Source organism: Exophiala bonariae (genome assembly GCF_035927105.1).
Source record: "Exophiala bonariae strain CCFEE 5792 chromosome Unknown scaffold_3, whole genome shotgun sequence".
Taxonomy (NCBI): domain Eukaryota; kingdom Fungi; phylum Ascomycota; class Eurotiomycetes; order Chaetothyriales; family Herpotrichiellaceae; genus Exophiala; species Exophiala bonariae.
In genome coordinates, this window is record NW_027042478.1 from 285,363 (window position 1) to 307,150 (window position 21,788).

Below are 21,788 nucleotides of genomic sequence, written 5' to 3' on the forward strand. Positions count from 1 at the left end.
TAAGGAATGGCATTGGGGAATGACTCTGAGATGGACTCTTATCAGCACCTCGAAAGTCAATGATTCAGGTTAACCTTTCTCTGCCTGGACTCCACACAAGTGACCATCCCCAAGTCGCCGATATGCTGCTTACCAGCCCAGCCGACGACCAGAACAACCACTCGACCAACTCGAGGTTCTTCGACTTGTACTCACAATCAAGCTACTGTGTCGCATGCTATGTGCCTATATCAACGGCTCTCGCCCCACGTGGTGTGATTGTCCCCTCCCTGTCACCATAGGATGACATTGGAATACCTGATCACCAGCTTAAACATGTCCACCTCCGCCCCGGTTACTCGCCACGAGACCAATACCACCGAACCCACTTCACAGCACGGCAAGATGGCCACCAGTGACGTTGAATGCGCCATGCAACCAGAGTCCAAGCTCGAGATGGGTTCGAGCATCGAGGTTCCGGAAGAAGGCACCATCATCGACAACTATGTCGCGCCCCAATCACTCAAGAGCTTCCTCAAAAGTCTGGCGACTGCTGGAGTTGAATTACGTGGACTCGAGCCAGTCCCGCTTCACGAGAGAACGCATACCAGATACTACAACATCTTCACGCTTTTTGGTGGTAGCTTTATTTCATTGTTACCGTAAGTTCGAGCTCCTTCAGTCTTTGGCATGCCTCATCACTGACCGCCTTGCTGTGCAGGATTTCGATCGGGACAACGCCAACCTTGGTCTTTGGTCTATCGTTCAGCCATGCAGCAGCCATGATTGTGACAATGCAATTCATATTCATTATGCCCACCCTTTATATCATCACCCTTGGTCCGCTACTTGGCATGAGACAGTCTGTCCAGTTTCGTTATGTCTTTGGGTACGTTGATTCAACCTCCAAACCGAGTGAGAGATAGATCTCCTGGCCTTACGGTTTACTGACTCGTGTACTATGACCAGAAAATATCCAAATATATTCTTCTGTCTGATTGTCGTCGTTGAAATCGGTATATTCGGTATCCTGGCTGCAGTTGGAGGTGCTGAATGTTTGGCCGCAGTCAGACAGGGCACTCTTCCCGTGGAAGGAGCCATAGCCATCATCATGGCTACTGCAATCCTCATCAGCTTCTTCGGGTACAAATGTCTCCATATGGTCTGTCAGTACATTTGGATCCCAAATACCATTTGCATCTTAATCCTGGTCGGCTGTGCTGGCAAAGGCCTGCAAAATCAGGTCGTTCCGGTATCGACCGGTAGTGCGGGTCCATATTTATCGACTCTGGCAATCTGTGCTGCCAATATGGCTACCTGGGGAACCATTGTTGGTGACTATTCATGCTATATGCCTCCCACGGCTCCAAGAAAGCGACTGGCGCTGTACTGTTTCCTGGGCCTGTACGTCCCTTTCACCTTGATGATGTTGCTTGGTGCTGCCATTGGTGGTGCGATCCCGACCAACGAAACCTGGCTCGCGGCATATGGCACAGGCAGTTTCGGTGGAGTTTGTGCTGAAATACTAATCTCCCGAGTTGGAAACTTTGGACGCTTCCTCCTGGTTGTTCTTGGCTTCTCCATCGTCACCACCTCGGCGCGAGACATGTACAGTATTTCCATCTTCGTTGTTGGCATCGTTCCGTGGTTGCACAGGGTTCCACGCATCCTTCTGTTGTTCTTAGTTGCGGGTGCCATGATCGGGATCGGTATTGCAGCCTCGCGGTCCTTCTTGCCCAGTCTCACTGCTCTGGTCAGCATTGCGGGCTATATCACTGGGCCAACAATTAGCATCTTTCTGGTCGAGTGGTTTTTGTTCCGGAAAAGCGATCCCAACAGTATGGATCCGGCAATCTGGAACAACCGCAAAGCCCTGCCATCTGGATTCTCGGCACTGGTTGCATGTACTGTGCCATGGGTGTTGATTGTTCTCTCCATGGCAACAACGTGGTACGTGGGACCCATAGCCAAGCAGTCCGGAGATTTGGCATATTTGCTCGGCGCAGCATCGTCAATCTTGATATACATTCCCTTGCGAGCAACCGAGATCAGATACCGAGGCCGGCTGTAGTCAATAGAGGTGGCAGTGAAACCTGAAATACATGCCTGAGTTTGAGATAATTGACACGTGTTTTGCCTTGGAATCGTGACTACACCTCATACGAGCCATTGATCAAGCTCTGTAACATCCTCGAGCAAGCTATTCCAAGGATACATGAAAGGGATTGGAGAGAAAGTTCCGTCCATGCCAGTGTCGAATCTCAAGTGATCGTGTTGGTCAGAATGCGTATCCTGTGGAGTTGCACTTAGATTTGTGCTCCTAGTAGGGTCGGCAACATTTGGAAGATACGGAGGCAACGAAGCAAGCCCTAGTGCATCATCTTCTGTCCCTGAATGATTGGTGAGTTCTGATGATCGATGGATCTCGTCATGTTGGCCATGTTCCGAGGATGATAGTGCTGGCGGCTCAGTATTCTTTAGAAGCACATCAAGCAGATAGCGCGTCCATACAACAAACGGCCACCTATCTTGCAACTGATCCAGAACAAGCATTGCTAGTCGAGCTCGGCTCTCTGCTACCAGGCGGATGTTACCCGATTGCTTCCGCAGAAAGATGATATGGACGAGTATCGAACAAAAAATTGCCGGAAACGCGACGTACGGGAGTCGAGCCACCAAGACCGAAGGACTCGATAACAGATCTTCCAGCAAATGGCAGATCGAACCTGCAGACTTGAAATACGATTGCATTCCTGTAGAAGCTGGAACGTTCGTGTCGGACAACAACATTCGCTCGACTACGATTGAGTAGTCGAGATAGATTAGATTAAGTAAGGCAGGATAGAAGCCTCGCTCGGTGGTCAAAGATCCGGTGGTATTAGTGTTGTTGGCGGAGAGTGTTTCACAAAAATCCTTCAGTGCCAGCCGAGCTTCGCTTTTCATGTCCGGGCTTGAAGCTGCAGAGTACTTCGCGATGAGACATTTGTCGACCAAAATTGCAAGTTGACAGTACTGAGTCAGGAAGGAGTTGGACTCCTCAGAATTGTTGTTGGCAGGCTCCGATATCTCCATGTCTTCAGGAAGAAGAGCCTGAACATCGGTATACTGGGAGTGAATATGTGGTGGACGACCAAAAACAGCGGCATGGTGAATGTCGTTGATAAACAGCACCCACCAAATTCTGCGCCAGAGCTTCTGACGCTTGTCGTCAAGAATCTGGTAAGATTTCCTGACGGCCTGAATGAGCGGATGCAGATCAAAAGAGTCAGTGGCACTTACGCTCTGTGCATACCAAGTGCCTGAGCCAGGTTGGAGCCCACTCCCAACCAGTACCAGGTGTCTTTCTGCTCCATTGGACCTTGCCACCAGTTCATTAGTAAGATGTATGCTTGAATACTAGCTATACCATCGGTCTCGTAATTGGCGTCGTGGAGGGCCTTGGCACGACGATAGAACGTCGAGCAAGTAATGTAGCGAGAGCCGTAGCCGAGTCTTCTCGTCAGTTCGTCAGGACAGTGGATAGCTGAGACACAGAACAACGCATTTAGTACCAGCGGTGATATTTGACCCCGTTTGTACGCAGCGGAGAATCCCGCTCTGTCAAAAATTGGAAAGAAGGGGTACACATGGTCGAAGAAGACCTTGATTAACTCGTCAATAAGCGAGGCTTCGGGGAAGTCCAAGGCCCCAATACGTCGCAAGTGCTCTTCATCCGTTGTCCGCAGAGCTGCAAGCTTGCATTGAGTTGACGGGGAGAGTCGATCCATAAGGCTTTGTTGCAAATGATCGCCCCAGAGTCTACTACGTCTAAAGTTCTTGAAAGGATCGCCAACCTCGTAAATGAGGTACTTCATGTTGCCAGAGTCTCCCATGTAGACGACACGATCGCCATTCCCTGAGCTGCGGTCGAACACTAGATCTGGGAGAGACGGGCTAGCGAAGCGATTCGCTTCCGGTCCTTGGCCTGGGGATAGTCTGTGGCTTGATGCATCTGGCGAAAATGACAAGGCCGGATTTCGAGACTCAGAACCATCAGCTACGTCCTGTCTCTGGTGCCTTTGCCTTCTAGGCGTTCTTCTTTGATATCTAGATTGTGCGGGGTCAGCGCCTATCTTGTGGACTCAAGGAGAGACGGTGGAGAAACTCGTACTTCCCGCGCTTCGACTCGATCAACTCGCATTCCAGGTTGAGTTGTTGACAGCTGGTACACGTTTGCCCGGAGAACGGGCGATGGCACCTCACGCGCCTCGCATTGCAGTTCTTGCAAGCGACTTTGGTGCGAGAACCCTGCTGGACTGCACCAGCGTTTTGATGAGCGGCCATGACTTCTTCTCGCTAAATCTGCCTGGCCAGGCAGGGTCTACACTCTTGGAGACATGGGCCATGATGCCAGGGAGGGGACATTATGCCAAGGTTTGGGAACTCTGCTCTCAACTCATCCGGTTTGAGAACTAGAGTGACGCCGCCCTGTGCTCACCTCAGGCGCACTAACCCGCATACGCGCAGCCTGAAGCGTGCCTGGATAGCAGGGGCGGAGCCAGTCCCTGGGTTCCAATTTTCCATATACGAATACCTCGGTAACGCATCCCAACCCGTGTCTAGTCGGCTACACTTCTTGCAAAGCCCCTTCTGGACCAAGATGTTGCATTCTGGACCGTTGACGAATGCGAAGGTATTGGCTGGGTATTGAAGCGGCGACAATTATCTTGCCGTTACCACGAGATTCGGCCGATCCCAAAAAAGAATATTCGGCAAATCGCGTGACCGCGCTTGGCCAAGGTTTTGGTGTTCTGCCCAACTACCAGCCGAGATGGCATTATGTTCGACCCGGACTGTCCTTCCATGGGTCCCACCTTCATACCTTACAGAATTGTAATGCCTATGCAGAGACGAAGGGCGCCTAGAGCGTGCATAACCTGTCACAATCGCAAAGTAAGGTGCGATGTCTCGAGTAAGGGCACTCCGTGTTCGAATTGCTCGAGAACTTTGGCTGTCTGCTCCATCGACAACGGGGTGAGAGAAAGAACCATGCAACATCCTGGCAAGACGAATCTGCCTCATGCCTACGTCCATACATTCAGGATTGGTGAGCCTTCGGGTTGTAACAGAGAAAAGGACAACAGTGTCTCTACTGAACTAACCCCTGGTGGGCAAGCCTCGTTGGCATCTCTTTTGGACAATGCTACGCCAGTGGAATGTTGCAACGATGGCGCAAAAGCAGATGCGGCTCCATCATCAGATCAATCCGACCAGCTTCCCAGCTACATCGCACGTCTGCCAGTGGGGCTTGACGATCACGTCGTGCAGTTGCTATTGCACAAGGGAGCTCTTACAGTTCCCAGCAAAACGACGATCGATGAGTTACTGAGAGTATTTGTCTGTCACGTATATCCCTTTCTGCCGGTCTTGGATTTGGGAAATTTCCTCGGTGCAGTAAAAGGTACCAACAGCGACCGTATCAGCCTGCTGTTGTTTCAGGCCGTGATGTTTGCAGGAGTCACTTTTGCAGATCTGTCACATTTGCAACAAGAGGGGCTTCGAACTTATGACAATGCTCGAAAAATCTTTTTCGACCGGGTGAAGCTGCTGTACGAAATGGATGTCGAGTCAAATCCCACGACGATGATACAGGTACTGCTTCTTATGACATACTGGTATGGTCGGCAGAATGATACAAAGGGTCGGTTTTACTGGCTACGGACCGCTTTCTCTTTGGCCACTGATATTGGCTTGGACAGGTGGCCAAATTCTCCAAATCCGTCGACCCGGCAGCGAATGAGGCGTAAGTTGTGGTATTGCTGTCTGATGAGGGACAAGCTTCTGTCTATAACGGAACGGCGGCAGAGTGCGCACTGTTGCAAGACTGAGGACATCGAGGACATCGACCCAAAAGACTTCGAGGACGCGGCTCTTACTCAGGTATTCATAAAATACAATGTGCCTGGTCACGGGATTGGAACACCCAGCCTGAGTCGGTTATGCGCACAAAAGGTCAAATTATGCCTTATTATTGGACATATCTTCAATTCACAATATGAGTTGAGTGGCGTACGGCTCGTGGATTCGAGTGATCCTTTCATGGTCTTGATCCCAAAAGCAAAAGTTCTCAGCACCGAAAGTGCTGCTCGGGACCAAGACCTTCGCAATTGGTGGAGGGAGACTGCTTCTATTAAAGAGGCAGCCTTAGGTCAGAATCATAGCCAGAATGGAAGCTTGCTAGGCTTACATTCTGCAACCCTCGAAATGTTGTATTTGACTGCACTCTGCACCGTTCATCGCCCGTTTCTCCTCCTTGACCCACTCAAAGGCTCTGCCAACGAAGCTTTACAAAGCTTCTCCCGGAATACTCTTCGATCTGCCGCACGTCGAATCTCGGAAATTGCGAGGGAATTGGATGAGAGTCATCTCCTACGGTTCATGCCACCACTAGTTGTGGGAGCCCTTATTGTGGCTTCTGTTCAACACTTGAAAGATGCCCTATCTAGTGAGGCAGAGCTTCGTGGGATTGGAGACCTGTACCTAGGGCAGACTCTCCAAGCATTCGCAGCATTAAGACACAAGTACAATTCCGCAGATTGTGCAATCGGTTTCATCGAGAGCGTCAGGAGCGGCAAAAGCGTATATCGGACTTTCGAGTGGGAGGATCGAGCTAACCCTCGGGCACCTGATGATGAACATACAGTGATGAGCACGGGCAGAGAGTCAAACTCCGTCACCATCGCACAGACAGACACAAGCAGCATTACCTCGCCGTTCATTTCACAAGGCGCCAACGTTGAGTTGCAGAATGGCGTCAGACATCATCCCATGGACATGTTCGGAAGCTCATTCGAAAGCGAGGTGGACTTCAATGTACCCGACTTTCGATCACCAAATTTTAACGCTATTTCCGAGTTGCTACTCTCGGCCCCATTTGATGCCAACAACATTGACTGGGCAAGGATGGACTGGTATGATGTCGGAAGCACAGAGATTTGAGCTGTGAAAACCGTATTCGTCGAACGTCAGAGCTTACTAGTCGGCACTGCCACGATATGTGTCTACACCTATAACATATGTAGAAGTAAAGTATGCTTTTCCCAAGCAAGCACAGTTCTCAGTTGATTGTGATTGACTGACAGTCGAGGACCCTGAGAAGGTGCTGAACATGAAGCATTGGTTGGATCATTCATATATTTAGGATGAGGTTGATGCCCTGGTTAGCCTCAATCTGACCGCTTCACCTACTTATGACGCCAAATGTCCGAATTCATGGCCGAATGACCGCCGTTGTGGTCTGCATTGCTCATGTAGCATCTATGAGGCAGCAGCGATCTTCAAGATGACCTCCGCCACAGCCTGAGGCGAAGTCAGATTGGGTACATGATTCGAGTCCAGCTTATGCACGTCCACTGCCTTGCCAGCCACAGCTTTCATGGTCTCGATATATTGTTCTTGCATTGCTGGTGGCACAACCTTGTCCTGCTCACAAAATATGTATGAAGAAGGTATGTCCTTGAAAGCGGTATAGGTCACCGGGCTAGCAAAGCTGAGAGCGGATTGCATTGGCGCAGCGCTTGCCCACGCGACCGCTCGGTCTTCTGGCCAAACATCATACATGCGGGTACCTGACAAGGCGGGATCGGCTAGCCTCATGAAGCCGTACTGCGAGAGTTAGCTTCTTGAGATTCAGTGATCGAGGGAGTGGCTCGAACCTCATCTGTCTTTATGATCGACGATGGAGGCTTGCCTTGATGGCCCACTAATGATTGTCCTTCCGGCAGGACAATGGCAGCTAAGAAGATTAACCTGATGATACCGCCTTTCAGACCTCTGGCGCCCCGCTCCGCTTTGCGATGGCCTTTGGCTGATTCAGAGGCAACTAGCCCACCATATGAATGGCCGAGAACAACAACATCCTTTCCCTGGTCTGCGATCGTTCCAATGATATTACTGATGAACTTTGCATCATCACTCAAACTTGCGGGAGCTTCTGGACCATTCCGACTCCCTGATGGCAGGTTGTTCACGTACACCTCGTGCCCTGCTTTGATCAGGATGTCCTGAAGAGGGAAATACATGGCTGAATGGGCAAAGGATCCGGGGATCAGGAGGATGACGGGTTTCGAGGCCATGGCTTAGATGTTGGTGGGGGGAGAAGGAGGGCGACGAGATGAGAAGTGTTGAACGCTTTTCCTCATTTTTACTCTCAGCGCGTGCGGCTACGGCCTCTAATAACTCCAGACATCATGACAGGTCTGGATCTTTGTGTGAGAAAACGGATGGAGGGTCGCTTTCCGTATGGTGATTGAACGACACGTCAGTAGCACGTCCGAATAGGCAAATCCGAAATTGTGGACCGTCAACTTGCCTCATTAAGTTTCGGCATCGGTAGCCTGATATGTTTATAACCGATCAATTCTAGTTCGCCGAGGGTAGTCTCAGTCTGTATAGGCTCCATCAAGGCAATATCCCATGGCTTAGCCACTGGAGCAGTACTGCAGGCCTGTCCTCTCCCCATGGGGTATTCTATGGCTTACAACACTCAAACCCTCTTAGCGGCTGTAGGCGGGTTAGGAAGTTCCTATAAAGGAAAAGGGTTCTGCCCATCTGCGTCTGTTCTTTTTATTCTATACCCCCAGTGACAGATACCTCGATATGGCTGTTGCAATGGAGCAAAAGGCCCGACTGCCAGATATTTCAATGGTGCATACGGAGACGATTGAAGGCGTTCCCCAGGATAATGGTGGCTCCTATAACGAGGTTCAGGACTATGAGTCACGGTCAATCGACTTGCGCACAATCCTGGGTCTATTGGTGATAATCCCCGCCGTTTGGACAATTGCAGGACTAATTCTGCTCTAGGCCCTCGGCGTCACCTATGAAGCGTGCGTGTTTTCGCTTACTTTGCCTGCGGCCATCCTCCTCACCATCAACGAAGGGGTCGGGCCGTCCAACAACATTGCATGGGCAGTAACCTCATGGGCACTTGCGAGTGCGGTCGTCATGACTATCGCCGGTAGATGTGGCGACATCTTTGGACGCAAAAACTTCTTCCTTGTAGGGAATCTGTTGGGTGCCGTAGGATGCGCAATTGCTTCCAGGTTTGTCTCCTTAGAAAACTACACAGCTAAGTTCTCAATCAAATAACTAACTGTCAATGCAGGGCGACAACCGCATCATTGATCATACTCGGAGGCGCATTTTTAGTAAGCTGGAGGTAACCTTTCTGGTCATCCCTTGACTGACATTCTTTTGAGGGCCTTTCGGCAGGGCTTCAACAACTCGCATTTGCAGCGGCAAGTGAGATCGTACCAAAGAAGAACCGTGGGCAGTCTTTTGCTTTCATGAGTCTTGTATCGATACCCGGTTCGTCCTTTGGAGGCCCAATAGGTAAGCGAGGTTCTCCCTCTAATTTTTTTGTTCTATTTCGCTCAAGGACTGATACATCATGTCTCTTAGCGAACCAACTGGTCGCCCAAGGGTCGTGGAAGTGGGCCTACTACGTATGCCTGATTGTCAACGTCGTGGCTTTCATTCTCATATTGGTCTTCTACTGGCCCCCTGATTTTCTCGGATTGCATCCAGACGGCAAGACGCGACGCCAACAATTCTTCGAGCTAGATTTCGTCGGACTACTCCTCTTTGGTGGCGGCTTGACCGTGTTTCTCGTCGGCATCGGGTTTGGAGGTAATCCATATCCTTGGACGAGTGCCGTTGTCCTCGCTCCGACAATCATCGGTGGTCTATTCGTCTTCGTGGCCTTTCCTCTTTGGGAGGTGTACGGTCCTAACAATATTGCAAAACTCTGTCCACCTCGAATATGGCAAGATATAAGAGCAGTCGTCGTCCCACTAGTAGTTTCATTTACAGGTGGCATGGCCTTAATCAGTACGGGTATCTTGTGGCCTCAGCAAGTACAACGCCTATTTACGACAGTTCCAAGAACTATAGGTTGGTACAATATGGCCACTAATGCCAGCGCAACTGGTAAGAGAACATCATTCGCTTTATCTAATAGATTATGGCTAACACCCTAGCTTAAAGCCGGTGTTATCCTAGGAGGTCAGTTATTCTCGACAGTTCCGAAGACTAGATATCAGTATATATCTATCGTCATAATGATGACGATATTCCTGGGAGTAAATGCAACGAGCAACGAGCACACTCCCGCTCGCGCGATTGTGCTCGTTGGTCTCGCATCTTTAATGATTGGCGCCACCAACTGCATGAGTATCCTCATTGTGCAACTCGGGGCGCGCGACGAGGACATTGGACTCGCCACTGGCCTGGTCAACTCCGTGCGAGCCACGGGGGGCGCTATCGGCGTAGCCATCTACTCAAGCTTGCTTACGAACCGGGTGAGCAGTACATGGGCCAAAGACATCGGCAGAGCACTAACCCAGGCTGGCTTACCTGCTGCTTCCCTAACACCATTTCTCAGTGAGTTCTATATTGTGCTATCTGTTCTGGCCCCGGCTCACATTTGATAGCGGCTTTACCGGCGGGGGTATTTGAAAATATTCCAGGTGTAACTCCGAGCATTGTCGCAGCAGCATTGGGTGCCCAGAAGAGTGTCTACAGCAATGCGTTTCAATTGGTCTACTGCGTCACTGTGGCCTTCGGAGGCGAGTATAATTGCCGGCCCTTCCAGGAGGAAATCTAACTCTGCTACTAGGTCTTGCAATCATTGCTGCGCTGTTTGTTGCGGACGTGGACAAGAGACTCACAAAGTAAGTCTTCTTCTTGCAAAGGGACGATCTTGGTATGGTATGCTAATCGCTGACGCTTTCCAGGCAGGTCAACATTCAGCTTGCCCGACCGCATCTCGGAGGCAGCGGAAATAGTAAAGCGAAGGTATTACACGAGCCGGAGGATCAGTGCAACAGGCATTAGAATACTACTTCAACACACTGTCTCATCTTACGAATGTGGGGGTGCAAACAGAACCGATCGATCCAATCTGCAGTCGTAGGGCTTTATGTCACGCACTCGCAGCCTAGGTAGAATTGGCGGATCATTCATAGAACTCTCCGTACTTCGATTGATATCATAATTGATCCCTATTAGTTGAGCCTGGTAGTGAGCACAGTGATACTCGACATGTGCTGAATCAATAAGCGGGTTCTCCATACATAAGTTTGTGGCGATGTTAGGGCCGAAGCGAGAATAAACTGCGTCCTCGAACAGCGCCAGTCCACACGTGCATATCACGAAAAGTCATACAATGCTTTCAAGACTTCAAACTCAGAAGGGCCTTATCTACGACTTCGTCCCTACAAGAGGTGTCACGCGAGTCAGGTGTCCCCGGCTTTGTTGAACTCTGCGAGTCAATTCCGGACGACCTCTCTGAGCATCTCCAAATTCAATTCCCATCCTGGCAAGCAAAGCACTGAGAAAGGTAGAGCATCGTCATTTCGCGATACTCTCGCCTCGTTGTCGAGCTCTCAAGATGCCGTCCTCAACTTCACCTTCGCAAATCCCCTCTCACCCGGACATACCACCCTTCCCATCGCCCTCGACCTTCTCCATCCTCCCAGACATCTACCTGCTCATCGCACGGCTCAACATCCTCCAAAACCCCGGCCAACCCAATTCACACCAAACGCACACCCAAGCTCCAACCCACACACAATCCCAATCTCAGTTCCAGTCTCAACAACTCCTCTCGACTCCAACCCCGGCTCTGAGCCAAGCTACCCCCACCGGCACACTCGCAGGCGGCTCAAACACCCAAGCCGCGCCCCCGTCCACACAGTCCACGACGACGCGACACATTCAGACGAGCGGCCCGCCCATCGACGTGAAGGAGCTACCTGCGCACGTGTACCCGATCAAGCAGAAGCTGGTCAAGGCACGCGCGGCCGTGTCGGCGCTGCCGGACCTCGACCGCAGCGTAGAGGAGCAGGAGATCGAGATCCGCCAGTTGGAGCGAGAGGTCGCGCTGCTGAACGGCCGCCTTGCCAAGTTGGGCGGCATTGCTGGGAGGTCTGCTAACGCCGCTGCAGAAGATACGGACATGCTGGCTGTCGATCGCTGAGAGGAGCAAAGAGAGGATGGGGTTTATTTCATCAACGTTATGGCTCGCTCGCTCGCTGGACGAGCATGGTCTACGAAAGGTATGGCGACGAACTGGCAAACGTCCAGCGCTATGCTATCAAGAACCTTTACGTGAAAACGATGAAGGGGAAACTGATTCATGCGGAGTTGAAATGCTTGCCAAAAAGTATCGTTGAAGATACGCCTAATACCCTAGTTTTTGTGGTCTCGGCCTGGAACCCTCATTCATATCAAAGTCCGTTGAAAAAGACAACGACAAGCCAAATTACCCCTCCGACTGCACCGCAATCTCTCCACCAGCCCGAAAACGCCAACCCTGGTTCATATCCATCGTCCAAGATCATGTATGTACCCACACAACTTGCGTCTCCTCTAGACGGGGAGAGGGAAGCTGGAAGCCCACTCGGAGATCTCTTGTCTGAGCTTGAGGATCTCGGGGACCGAGTCGTCAGAGGCCTTGGCCTTGAAGTCCTTGAGCTTGTTGGCTTCCTTGGGCAGGTCACCCTGGATCTTCTTGCAGAGCTTAATGCTGGTGTCGATGTAGCGGGCAATGCGCTTGAAGTCCTCCTCGCCGAGCCCACGCGATGACATGGCGGGCGCACCGATCCGGATGCCGAATGGTGTCAATGCCGACTTGTCACCGGGGATGCTGTTCTTGTTGCATGCGATGTTGATCTGCTCGAGCACGGTCTCGAGGCGGGCACCGTCGACGGCTTGCGGGCGGAGGTCGAGGAGCACCATGTGTGAATCGGTTCCGTCAGAGACCAGCTTGTAGCCGAGCTCCTTGAATTCGACTTCCAGGGCCTTTGCATTCTTGATGACTTGTTCTTGGTATTGGCGGAACTCTGGGGAAGAGGCCTGCTTCAGTGCCACTGTCAAAGCAGTGATGGTGTGGTTGTGGGGGCCACCTTGATGGCCAGGGAAGACGGAGAAGTTGATGGGTCCTTCAAGATCGTATAGGACCTGCTTGCCGGTCTTAGCATCGGTGCTTCGGACACCCTTGCGGAAGAAAATCATGGCTCCTCGAGGTCCACGCAGAGATTTGTGGGTGGTGGTTGTGACAACATCGGCATATTCAAAGGGAGAGGGGATGACACCGGCGGCAATCAAGCCGGAAATGTGTGCCATATCCACAACCAGATATGCTCCGACCTTGTCTGCGATCTCTCGCATGCGCTTGTAGTCGATCAAACGGCAGTATGCGGAGGTTCCGGCCACCAGGGTCTTGGGTCGGTACATGAGAGCGTTCTCCTCAAGTCGGTCATAGTCGATTATGCCGGTCTCAAGGTTGACTCGGTAGGGGAAGGTCTCGAAATAGGTAGATACCGCTGAGATCCTGTTTGGCCAGACATGTCAATACCATCATCACTCCTTTGGTAGCAGAAATCAAATCTCAAAAGCTTACTTCTTCTGTGGTGTCTGATAACCATGGCTCAAATGTCCACCATGTGGCAAGTCCAAACCCATCAACCGATCATGCGGCCTCATGATAGCCTGGTAGACCTGCAGATTCGCAGGCGAACCGCTCAAACACTGAACATTGACGCCCCACTGCTCAGGATCGAGGCGGAATGCCTTCAATGCTCTGGCCTGGCACAACAGCTCGACGGCATCGATGTGCTGGTTCCCGCCGTAGTAGCGGGCGCCCGGGTAGCCCTCGGAGTATTTGTTGGACATGGGCGAGCCCAGGGCGTCGAAGACCGCGCGGGACGTCACGTTCTCGGAAGCGATCAGGATGATGGACTCGCGTTGACGTTTGATTTCTTTTTTCTGGAGGAGAGAGAGAGGCTCGAGTTAGATTGGGGACTCAATGGCATGGGAAAAGAGGATTGGTACATACCATTATCTCTGCGACTTCGGGGTCGGACTCGATGAGGGACTTCTCGAGCATCTGTTGAATCGTCAGTTCACAGTCTTTTTCTATCTTGCCGTTGGTTCTGCGGGCTTCGCAGTAGAGAGAACTCACGTTCTTGTGTTCTTCGGACAGAGCATAGCTGCTGCTAGTGGTAGGGACGGTGACGGAACCCATGGTTGATGGTGGTTTGGGATGACTTGTTGTTGGGAAGTTTGAATTGGTAGATACAGAGTATGTGTACACTTGTAATGTACCAGGTGGTGAAGGGAAAGGAAATGGAAAAGAAAATAGAGGACTGCGGGTAAGCTTTTGAGCAGAACGGGATGTGCAGTCTATGTGTGGCTTTTTCTCAATGCCCGTGTCTTTTTCTTCGCAACTTTTTTTCGTGCAGTGAGTCAAGTCGTCAGTCAAGTGGTTTGTTCTCGTGTCCCTTCCCCGCGGCGTGCGAGGGGTAATTTTTGGGCTGGGCTTGGTTTGCTTTTAACTATTCTTGGTTGGATCTGTTCCTCTGGTTAGGTCACTTCCTAGCCCAAATGGACTAGACTATTGGCGACGAGGGCCTCTAATTAAAGCAGCAGTTTCTAGGGTTCAGCCACCCATTCGAGTGCCTGAACCCCCTTCAACCTCCAGCTCTGCTGGTCTCTTCGCCCCTCAACTTGAGCTTCCATGTACGAATTGTCCTAAACCAGTAGTCGAATCCATGCCATATCGAGGTCGACACCTATTCAATTAAATTGTGGGGTGAAACCAATACCACTCCCACTATCCACCACGGATACATATTCAATGCTAGGAAATGCGATACCTTTCACGCATTTGCGTGGTGTGCTAACCGTCCACTCTCATTCATCCACCAGTCTCCGATTCTTCTTCTTCTTTTTGATGTTCGAATCCGTGCCTCTATCTTCATCCCTGTCTTTCTTTCCCCGTTTTTCTCCACGCGGCGTTTCGGCTGCCTCATTTGTCGATTTCTTCCCGCTTGATCGTTCACCCACTATCTCTTCGGGTACTTTGAACGCTGTGGTTTCCGTGGTCATCTCGACGTCCTCGTCATCCTGGCCAGTAGCATTCTGGGGTGCAGGAGGGGCGCCGAATGGGGTGTATCGCATCTTGAGGCCTTCTGGCTGCTCTCGGGGTTTTCTCGCCTTTCCTTCTTCCATCGCTGTGAAAATGAGGGGTGTCTCTATGTCGTCTTGCGTCTCGTGCGTGGGCTTGCTGTTCATCTGCCGAAGATGAAAGCTCTTCGCTATCCTCAATTCGCTCTGCTCGTATGTCGAATGCTTTCCTCCCGGTAGTAGTAGCACATCGTTGGACAGATGCGTTGGATGCATGTTATAGTCGATGCCATCTTTGGTCAGGATGGCTTTGCCTTGTAATGCTGCTTGGATATCGAGCTCTTTGATCACATCTAGGGGGACCGAGTCTGGGGCAGAGATGTGCCAGACCTGCTTGCCCTGTAGATTTTCAAATAGTGACGCACTTTGTGATGCGAAATCCGAGGTTGACAAAATGACGGGCTCGTAGCCTTGGGGTGCTTTGAAAGCCCTGGGAGCTATTTGTACTGTTGAAGTGGTTGCTGTTGCTGTTGCTGTTGCTGTTGATTTGCTTTTCTTCCGTGCTGGTTGTTCGGCTTCTCTTGCAGGGGACCTTCGCTTACTCGATTCAGAGCTCGACTCCTGACTCCCGGTCTCCTCATCTTCATGTTCATCGGCATCACCTTGGCTCTCGCTTGATTCGTCTTCACCAGACGACGTTGTATCAGAGGGTGGAGGCACAGATTTCTTTTGTTTTGAAGGTAGCTTGGATGACGATTTTGGCTTGTTTGTCTCCCTCAGTGGTAGCTTCTTAGCCTTGGAAGTTAGACCTGACTCAACATCTGAGTCTTGACTGTTCCCACTGCCACTCGAATCATAAATTCTTTCCTCACTCAGATGACTCGGTTGGGGAGTTTGCTTTGATTTAGCCATCGTGCGTAGTCTACAAGCTGGAAGTCAATGTTCGGCGTGTCAGGTATCTGGCTGACACACTCAGATAACTTTTGGCTCACTTCCTGGTCTTCCACAAATTTTTTCCCCCAAGAAGCTGTTCTGCGAATTATCGAGAATGAAAAGAAGTGGGTCAAGAGCACGGAACCGCCCGCCACTAGTGTCTTAGTGTTGACATTAAGAAAAACGTGAATTTATTCATGAACTAGGATTATTGACATGAACAGTTCACCCAAGTATCATGCATGACGTCTAGTAAGTGAAAGACCTACCTGAAATCCAGGCCACAGGCCACAAGCCGCTGATCAATTCACAGATGGGACTAGGTTAAGCGCAGTTGCCAGGCGCCGGCTGCAGCAGGTACGGTCTGGCAGCTCAACTCCAGTAGGACCATCAGCAGCACCTGAATTGGAGAAGAGCCAAACCCAGTCACCCTCGAGAGACTTGACTTCAAATTCTTTACAAAAAACCGATGATGTAAAGCCTACAGAGGAAGCCATTTCTCAAAATCAATTTACACCTCTGGTGGAAGCATCGGCAGTTCATTTCAGTTCTACTCGAGAAATTGAGCAAGTCAACAAGGCGTCCATCAAAATCAAACTTTCTCGATCACAGGTATGCTTTCATTTCTAGCATATATACTGCTTATTGACGGGTGTAGAAATGCTTCGTCCTGGGTATATGTGATCTCTGGGTCAAGAATGGATCTATACTTGTGTACGGCACCACCATACGAGCATCGCCCGCAGTTTATCGCATCTATGCCCCAAGCAGTCATGCCCTGCCCTCAATAGAGGCATGTGAGAAGCAAACAGAATTTCAGCTCGACTCGGTCGGTATTGGTCTCGGAGAGCTACCTTATGTGGGCACAAGGAACATATGGGCGCCACCAGGAGTGGAACAGTCTGCATTGACCTTCTATGTCCTTGGTCACACATTTGACCACGATGCAAAGGCGCCGAAGCGGTTTAAAGAGCTCAATATTGATCCTTGGAAGTCATTCTTGGGTCCACTTGATCGAGGTGGCAGCAATCCCGCATCTGTTCCACCACGCCTCCTACTTTGCGGCCGACGGTCATCGGGCCTTTCAACCTTCTTCCGGTGTTATGTCAACCATGTTCTGGAAACAAGTGCAGGTGGTCCGGGCCGCAGCAATAGACGACCACAACAAGTGACGGTACTGGACCTTGATTCAACCATGCCCGAGTTCTCTCCACCCGGCACCATCAGCCTTGTTCATTTGAGGACCCCTATCTTAGGTCCGGCTCTTACCCATATGCTTCCGACTCAGGGTACTTCAAGTCGGATACTAAAGCTACATTTCGTAGGCGACGTTGAGGCTGCCAATGTCTCCGAGTCTCAAATCGAGTGTATCTTGGACCTACTCGAGGTTGAGAAACACGCTCGAGACAATCTCGGGGGAGCTATCATGGTGATTTTAGCACCGAAATGGCTGAATGAGACAGATGCGGTCACAGCTGGCAAGCTATGGGCTAAGATGGCACCGACGGAAGTTGTCTGTCTTGACAACAACACAACTTCACCGCATCTGCGACCTTGGAGATCATTGGCAGAGGCTGCGGATTGCTCGATCCGATTTTTGCCAGTACAAACCTTTGATAAGCTACCCTTGTTACGGGAACACGACCTTCAGATGCAATCATATTTTCACTCCAAGGCCACTCGAGCAGGACGCATGTGGTGGGATGACAGGCCAATTCTGGCAGACACCGGAGCACAGATAACACTCACTTATCGAGGCAGACACGCGCAAGTCAAAGCTATTGCCCTCGTTGGTGGGTATGTTGGGCTGGAAGACACGTACGATGCTCTTGAAGGTAGTGTTGTTGCTATCGTGGCGGTGAAAGCCAGAAGGAGTCACCAGTCAGATAGTGAGCAGAATCATGTCCAGGATCTTGAGAGTGGCAGCCTCGATGCAGAAGATAGGGATATCTTACCCGGTGTGGCGCGGACCGAGGAGGGGCTTCCCCGGTTAATGACCGGCGAGGAAGGTTATGGCGTACCGGCAAAGAGGTCTGAGTGCATGGGCTTCGGACTCGTTACGAGGATCGACATCGCACAACAACAGATCAGACTCCAAGCCGGTGGTACATTGCAGGTGATTATTCAGGAGCGAATGCAGGGGCAACAGGTAGTACTGGTGTTGCAGAAGGCTACATCGGATGGACGTTACAAGCCGGATTGGGCGAGGAGAGAGATTGAAAAGCCCGGGAAAGAGATGTTGGACAGCCAAGGGACGATTGGTGCTGAATTGAGGTAGTTTCAAGAGAGTAGTCAGGGTTATCATCCGGTCTGTCACGAATCACGACCCGCACAAGGGTGGCCCAGGCATTCTGATTGTCTGTACGGACGCTGGTCCTCCAGCACTGCTATTGGTATGCTAGTACTAGGACGGACAATTGATGCAATGCAGGGCAGGTTGACTTTGAAGCGCGGATGCGGTAGGCTTTTACCGAAGTCGAAAAGAGAAGAAGAAAAGTTGTTCGTACGAGTAGGTAGTTCATAGCCGATGTGCCGTTGTTGCCAACTTTTGAAAGGCGCTGTCTTCCCCGTAAAGCCAGTTGGAAATGTGTGTGTATGATTTGTTGAGACGTGTACAGCCCGGTCTTCCGTTCGGAGTTTAGTTAATCAGTGTCTGTTGATTGGAGGATATCGGATGCATTAGCAATTTAGTTTCTTGGCGAGGCAGTTGTTCCTTGTTCCTTCCCTTCTAAGTTCTGGCCATGTGTGCCCTGTGCAAGTTCCTTTGCCCCCCCGGTCCACCCATCGCCACTAAACAACGCCCAAGGGCTCCTCTGCAGCCTGCCATGACCTGCCTGGGAATAGCCCCCTTAGCCCTGCGTTCGCTGACTCTAGCCTGCTTCTAAGCAACTTGGAATGACATGCTTCCGGCTTCAAGTTGAATAGGCGGTGTGCCACCCACGGCCGCCTTGAACTTCCTACTGGGGGCGGTGCGGTGACAAACTGAGGCGACGATGACTTGGTCTCCTAGATACATACACATACCTACTCATAGTCGTCGTCATCGTCATCTTCACTTTACACCCTCATCCCATCTACATATTTGCCTCCGAGTTCATCACCTCTCCAGAGTCGCATGCCGGCTTACCTAGTTGATTTACTCGATCCACCATCCCGAATCCCGATTTACAGCGTCCCCTTCGGCAACAGCCGCGACACGACGACTTCACTAGATCAAAGACATTTTCTCCCAACAAGCTCCATCTGCTCTGTCGTGAACTGCGCCCACAATAACGACCTCTAATCCGTTGATACTTCCCTCATGGCCGGCTCTGGGACTTCCGCTATACGTATCGCACATCTTCCAAGACCTTCGAATGAATATGAGTGCGACAACAAGTCATAACAGCAAGGGTACAAACCAATTTTAATCTCAAAGACAACCTTGGAACCTATCGCAGTCATGGATTTCACGGTATGTTTCCACCCAGATAAAGTCATCACTCCTCGAGATTGCGCAATCCCTTGTATTGGGCTCATGACCCTACGCATGACCAACAACAATCAGCCTTGGAAAACTAACAGTACTCACAGCTTGCTTTGACCCATTTCTGCGAAACCCACGGTCCCAAATCCGTTCTCTGTACACAAGTCCTCCCAGTGAGATGCGCTTCATGCCTCCCACCTTCACCACCTCTGCGGGCACAGCATTCCGCAGACTCTCTTAGCACCCAAATTCACGATGATCCCTTCGATACCCATCCTCATATGAGCACTCCGCCGCCCTTACGAAAGACCGATACAAATTTCACTCTCCCTACCGATTTCTCCGGTGCCTCAACCACGGTCGACTCAGAGACCGAACCAGATAGCCCCACCATCGAAAAACATCCCTTATTCAACCCTGTTAACCGCAAGCTTGACATTCACTCTCAATATCGCTATGGTCGTGCACAGGGTGATACTTGTGCAAGCTGTAGCCTCTCTGTGCCTAATCGAATCGCCGAGAAACTCCCAGCTGGAGCTCCAGGAAGCAGAAGAACCGATGGTAAACAGACCACCGCCTCATCAGGAGCACCCGTCCTCAGATCTAGAGAATTTGTGTGTCTACGTGAGCGCGAGCGACGACGGACTAATAGCAGTAGCGGCACACAGCCTTCTTCGTTAGGCTCCTCCTTGGGTTCTTCAAATTCAAATACACCTTCCCATATGCATTCTCACCCCGAGGATTGCCACGACCATACCCTCACATATCTGACCGCCAAATCTCCTGACGATCCAGACAACTTTGCTCAACTCCGGGCTTCCGTCATTCGAACTTTGTCGTGTGAACTTCTTCCACGCGGTATATCTGACGGTCCCTTCTGCTTTGGCGACTCAAATACGGGCTATACGATTGCCTACGTTTTCCGTCTTACAGATCCTAAAGCACGTGGCAGGCGGCGCTTATATGCTTTTGTTGCCCTCGCCGGAAAAGATGCAAGTCGTGCGTTCCAAGCATGCCCGATGCTTTGGGAAGCTTTCGCAAGCATGGCTAAGGGGATTGAATCTGCCGCACAGCGCCATCAAGAATCTCAAAGAAGAAAAGAGGAGATCGATGCAACTTCACCCGAACCCAAAACTCGAAATTACACACCCGTGTCGTCATTCCTCACCTCTCGGAGTGCTAATCCCGATGGAAATCCTCGACGAGCTGGACACGCCCCTCCTCGTTCTCTAGCTGAAATTGTAGGGGACGAAAATATATTCACGATCCTTCATCAGTATTTTGTTGCTTTACTTCGATGTCTCGGAGACGAGTTTGGTGGCTTGCCTCTGGTCGAGAAGCCATCAGTATATCAATCACTTGGTGAGGAGACGTCTCGCTTCGCCAAAAGCAGCCCTGTGAGCGCGGAACATCGAAATAGAAGGCGACAGAAGACAGAAGACAAGCTCGACATCGACGTCCGCCACCTTGAAAGTCTACGTGATGACGATGCCACACCTACACCAAAACCACCAACCAAGGGACAAAGTGTGCCTACAAAGCCCCTGTCGGCACCACCCCCGAAAGACGACCTCGAGGTCGCCAAGAAACGAGCAAACAAGGCGTTCAAACGAAATCCTCAATGTGCGCCCCTGGCGGTGGTAGAAACTGCACAACGCCAGGTCCACGTCGGTGTTGGAGGACAAAATATCGCAGTCAGATGAGCTGAGTTGATCTTATCTGACCCTCGTTGAACCCGTCTGACGTGAAGCGGAGGATATTTAATTAAATTTTATGACTAATGATACACGTGTACTATATGTGGGATACAAGGGAGTTTCTTTCGACGAGACTTGCGCATACATGATGCTTGGAGATGTGCTTATATGAGGAGATGAATTAAGTGGCCACGGAACGGGTTTATTATCTCAATCAGATTAGTACTCGATATCGTACCCATGGACCGATGAGAGGAGTGGGCTGTCACTTGGCTAGCCCGCCCTCCCGATCTGAGCTTGACTTGGCTACATAGCTATATCGAGGGGATTTGACTGCTCAAAGGTGGTTATCTACTGTTAGAGAACTGGGGATAGTTTAACAATTACGGCCTTTCTCTCTCTCTTTTCACTTTCCTTTTTCTCCCTGTCGCTGTCAGCTGTCCATTCCTTAGCCTTTCTTTTACTCCCTTCAAAAGCACCGAGATCCTTTTCAAATCAGAAGTCCCAGCAGTAACTAGGTATCGATACCTGGGCAGGCGCCGACTCGAAACCGATTCGTTCGTTGGAACCCTTTAAATACCCCCCCCCCCTGCAACTGTTGTTGTGCTCGTCTGTCGGCCATACCATGTATGTACGGCTATTATCCCCAGAGGTTTTGAGGAGCTCCTAGTAATTGTCGCGGCGGGCGCTATGGGCGCTATATACATATGTATATAGTCAGACCTCCCTCCTCGGCCTGTCACCCGGCAGGGAAGGGCCAGGGC

At 50.9% G+C, this 21,788-nt stretch overlaps 10 protein-coding genes across 10 annotated transcripts; 6 read left to right on the forward strand and 4 right to left on the reverse strand.

The window, feature by feature from the left end:
* Nucleotides 1–315: 315 nt before the first annotated feature.
* LTR84_007623 (uncharacterized protein) lies at nucleotides 316–2,050 on the forward strand (the record flags this gene model as incomplete). The annotated part of the gene is made up of 3 exons (XM_064851175.1): nucleotides 316–641; nucleotides 701–868; nucleotides 949–2,050. 3 exons carry the CDS (start codon nucleotides 316–318, stop codon nucleotides 2,048–2,050), a joined length of 1,596 nt encoding a protein of 531 aa, XP_064710178.1.
* An 86-nt stretch (nucleotides 2,051–2,136) lies between these two features.
* Nucleotides 2,137–3,833, reverse strand: LTR84_007624 (uncharacterized protein; the record flags this gene model as incomplete). Its single annotated transcript, XM_064851176.1, has 2 exons — nucleotides 2,137–3,208; nucleotides 3,259–3,833. 2 exons carry the CDS (start codon nucleotides 3,831–3,833, stop codon nucleotides 2,137–2,139), a joined length of 1,647 nt encoding a protein of 548 aa, XP_064710179.1.
* A 1,174-nt stretch (nucleotides 3,834–5,007) lies between these two features.
* Nucleotides 5,008–6,957, forward strand: LTR84_007625 (uncharacterized protein; the record flags this gene model as incomplete). The annotated part of the gene is made up of 1 exon (XM_064851177.1): nucleotides 5,008–6,957. One exon carries the CDS (start codon nucleotides 5,008–5,010, stop codon nucleotides 6,955–6,957), a length of 1,950 nt encoding a protein of 649 aa, XP_064710180.1.
* Nucleotides 6,958–7,275: 318 nt separating this feature from the next.
* Nucleotides 7,276–8,093, reverse strand: LTR84_007626 (uncharacterized protein; the record flags this gene model as incomplete). The annotated part of the gene is made up of 2 exons (XM_064851178.1): nucleotides 7,276–7,623; nucleotides 7,674–8,093. 2 exons carry the CDS (start codon nucleotides 8,091–8,093, stop codon nucleotides 7,276–7,278), a joined length of 768 nt encoding a protein of 255 aa, XP_064710181.1.
* Nucleotides 8,094–8,661: 568 nt separating this feature from the next.
* LTR84_007627 (uncharacterized protein) lies at nucleotides 8,662–10,854 on the forward strand (the record flags this gene model as incomplete). The annotated part of the gene is made up of 10 exons (XM_064851179.1): nucleotides 8,662–8,775; nucleotides 8,824–9,062; nucleotides 9,125–9,167; nucleotides 9,219–9,351; nucleotides 9,421–9,849; nucleotides 9,941–9,948; nucleotides 9,999–10,023; nucleotides 10,102–10,401; nucleotides 10,637–10,691; nucleotides 10,755–10,854. 10 exons carry the CDS (start codon nucleotides 8,662–8,664, stop codon nucleotides 10,852–10,854), a joined length of 1,446 nt encoding a protein of 481 aa, XP_064710182.1.
* Nucleotides 10,855–11,410: 556 nt separating this feature from the next.
* On the forward strand, nucleotides 11,411–11,998 carry LTR84_007628 (uncharacterized protein; the record flags this gene model as incomplete). The annotated part of the gene is made up of 1 exon (XM_064851180.1): nucleotides 11,411–11,998. The coding sequence occupies one exon, from the start codon at nucleotides 11,411–11,413 to the stop codon at nucleotides 11,996–11,998; it is 588 nt and encodes a 195-aa protein (XP_064710183.1).
* A 392-nt stretch (nucleotides 11,999–12,390) lies between these two features.
* On the reverse strand, nucleotides 12,391–14,047 carry LTR84_007629 (uncharacterized protein; the record flags this gene model as incomplete). The annotated part of the gene is made up of 4 exons (XM_064851181.1): nucleotides 12,391–13,354; nucleotides 13,424–13,788; nucleotides 13,859–13,909; nucleotides 13,985–14,047. The coding sequence occupies 4 exons, from the start codon at nucleotides 14,045–14,047 to the stop codon at nucleotides 12,391–12,393; spliced, it is 1,443 nt and encodes a 480-aa protein (XP_064710184.1).
* A 668-nt stretch (nucleotides 14,048–14,715) lies between these two features.
* On the reverse strand, nucleotides 14,716–15,840 carry LTR84_007630 (uncharacterized protein; the record flags this gene model as incomplete). The annotated part of the gene is made up of 1 exon (XM_064851182.1): nucleotides 14,716–15,840. The coding sequence occupies one exon, from the start codon at nucleotides 15,838–15,840 to the stop codon at nucleotides 14,716–14,718; it is 1,125 nt and encodes a 374-aa protein (XP_064710185.1).
* A 263-nt stretch (nucleotides 15,841–16,103) lies between these two features.
* LTR84_007631 (uncharacterized protein) lies at nucleotides 16,104–18,139 on the forward strand (the record flags this gene model as incomplete). The annotated part of the gene is made up of 3 exons (XM_064851183.1): nucleotides 16,104–16,113; nucleotides 16,175–16,473; nucleotides 16,520–18,139. 3 exons carry the CDS (start codon nucleotides 16,104–16,106, stop codon nucleotides 18,137–18,139), a joined length of 1,929 nt encoding a protein of 642 aa, XP_064710186.1.
* A 1,164-nt stretch (nucleotides 18,140–19,303) lies between these two features.
* Nucleotides 19,304–21,030, forward strand: LTR84_007632 (uncharacterized protein; the record flags this gene model as incomplete). The annotated part of the gene is made up of 2 exons (XM_064851184.1): nucleotides 19,304–19,315; nucleotides 19,549–21,030. 2 exons carry the CDS (start codon nucleotides 19,304–19,306, stop codon nucleotides 21,028–21,030), a joined length of 1,494 nt encoding a protein of 497 aa, XP_064710187.1.
* Nucleotides 21,031–21,788: the final 758 nt, after the last annotated feature.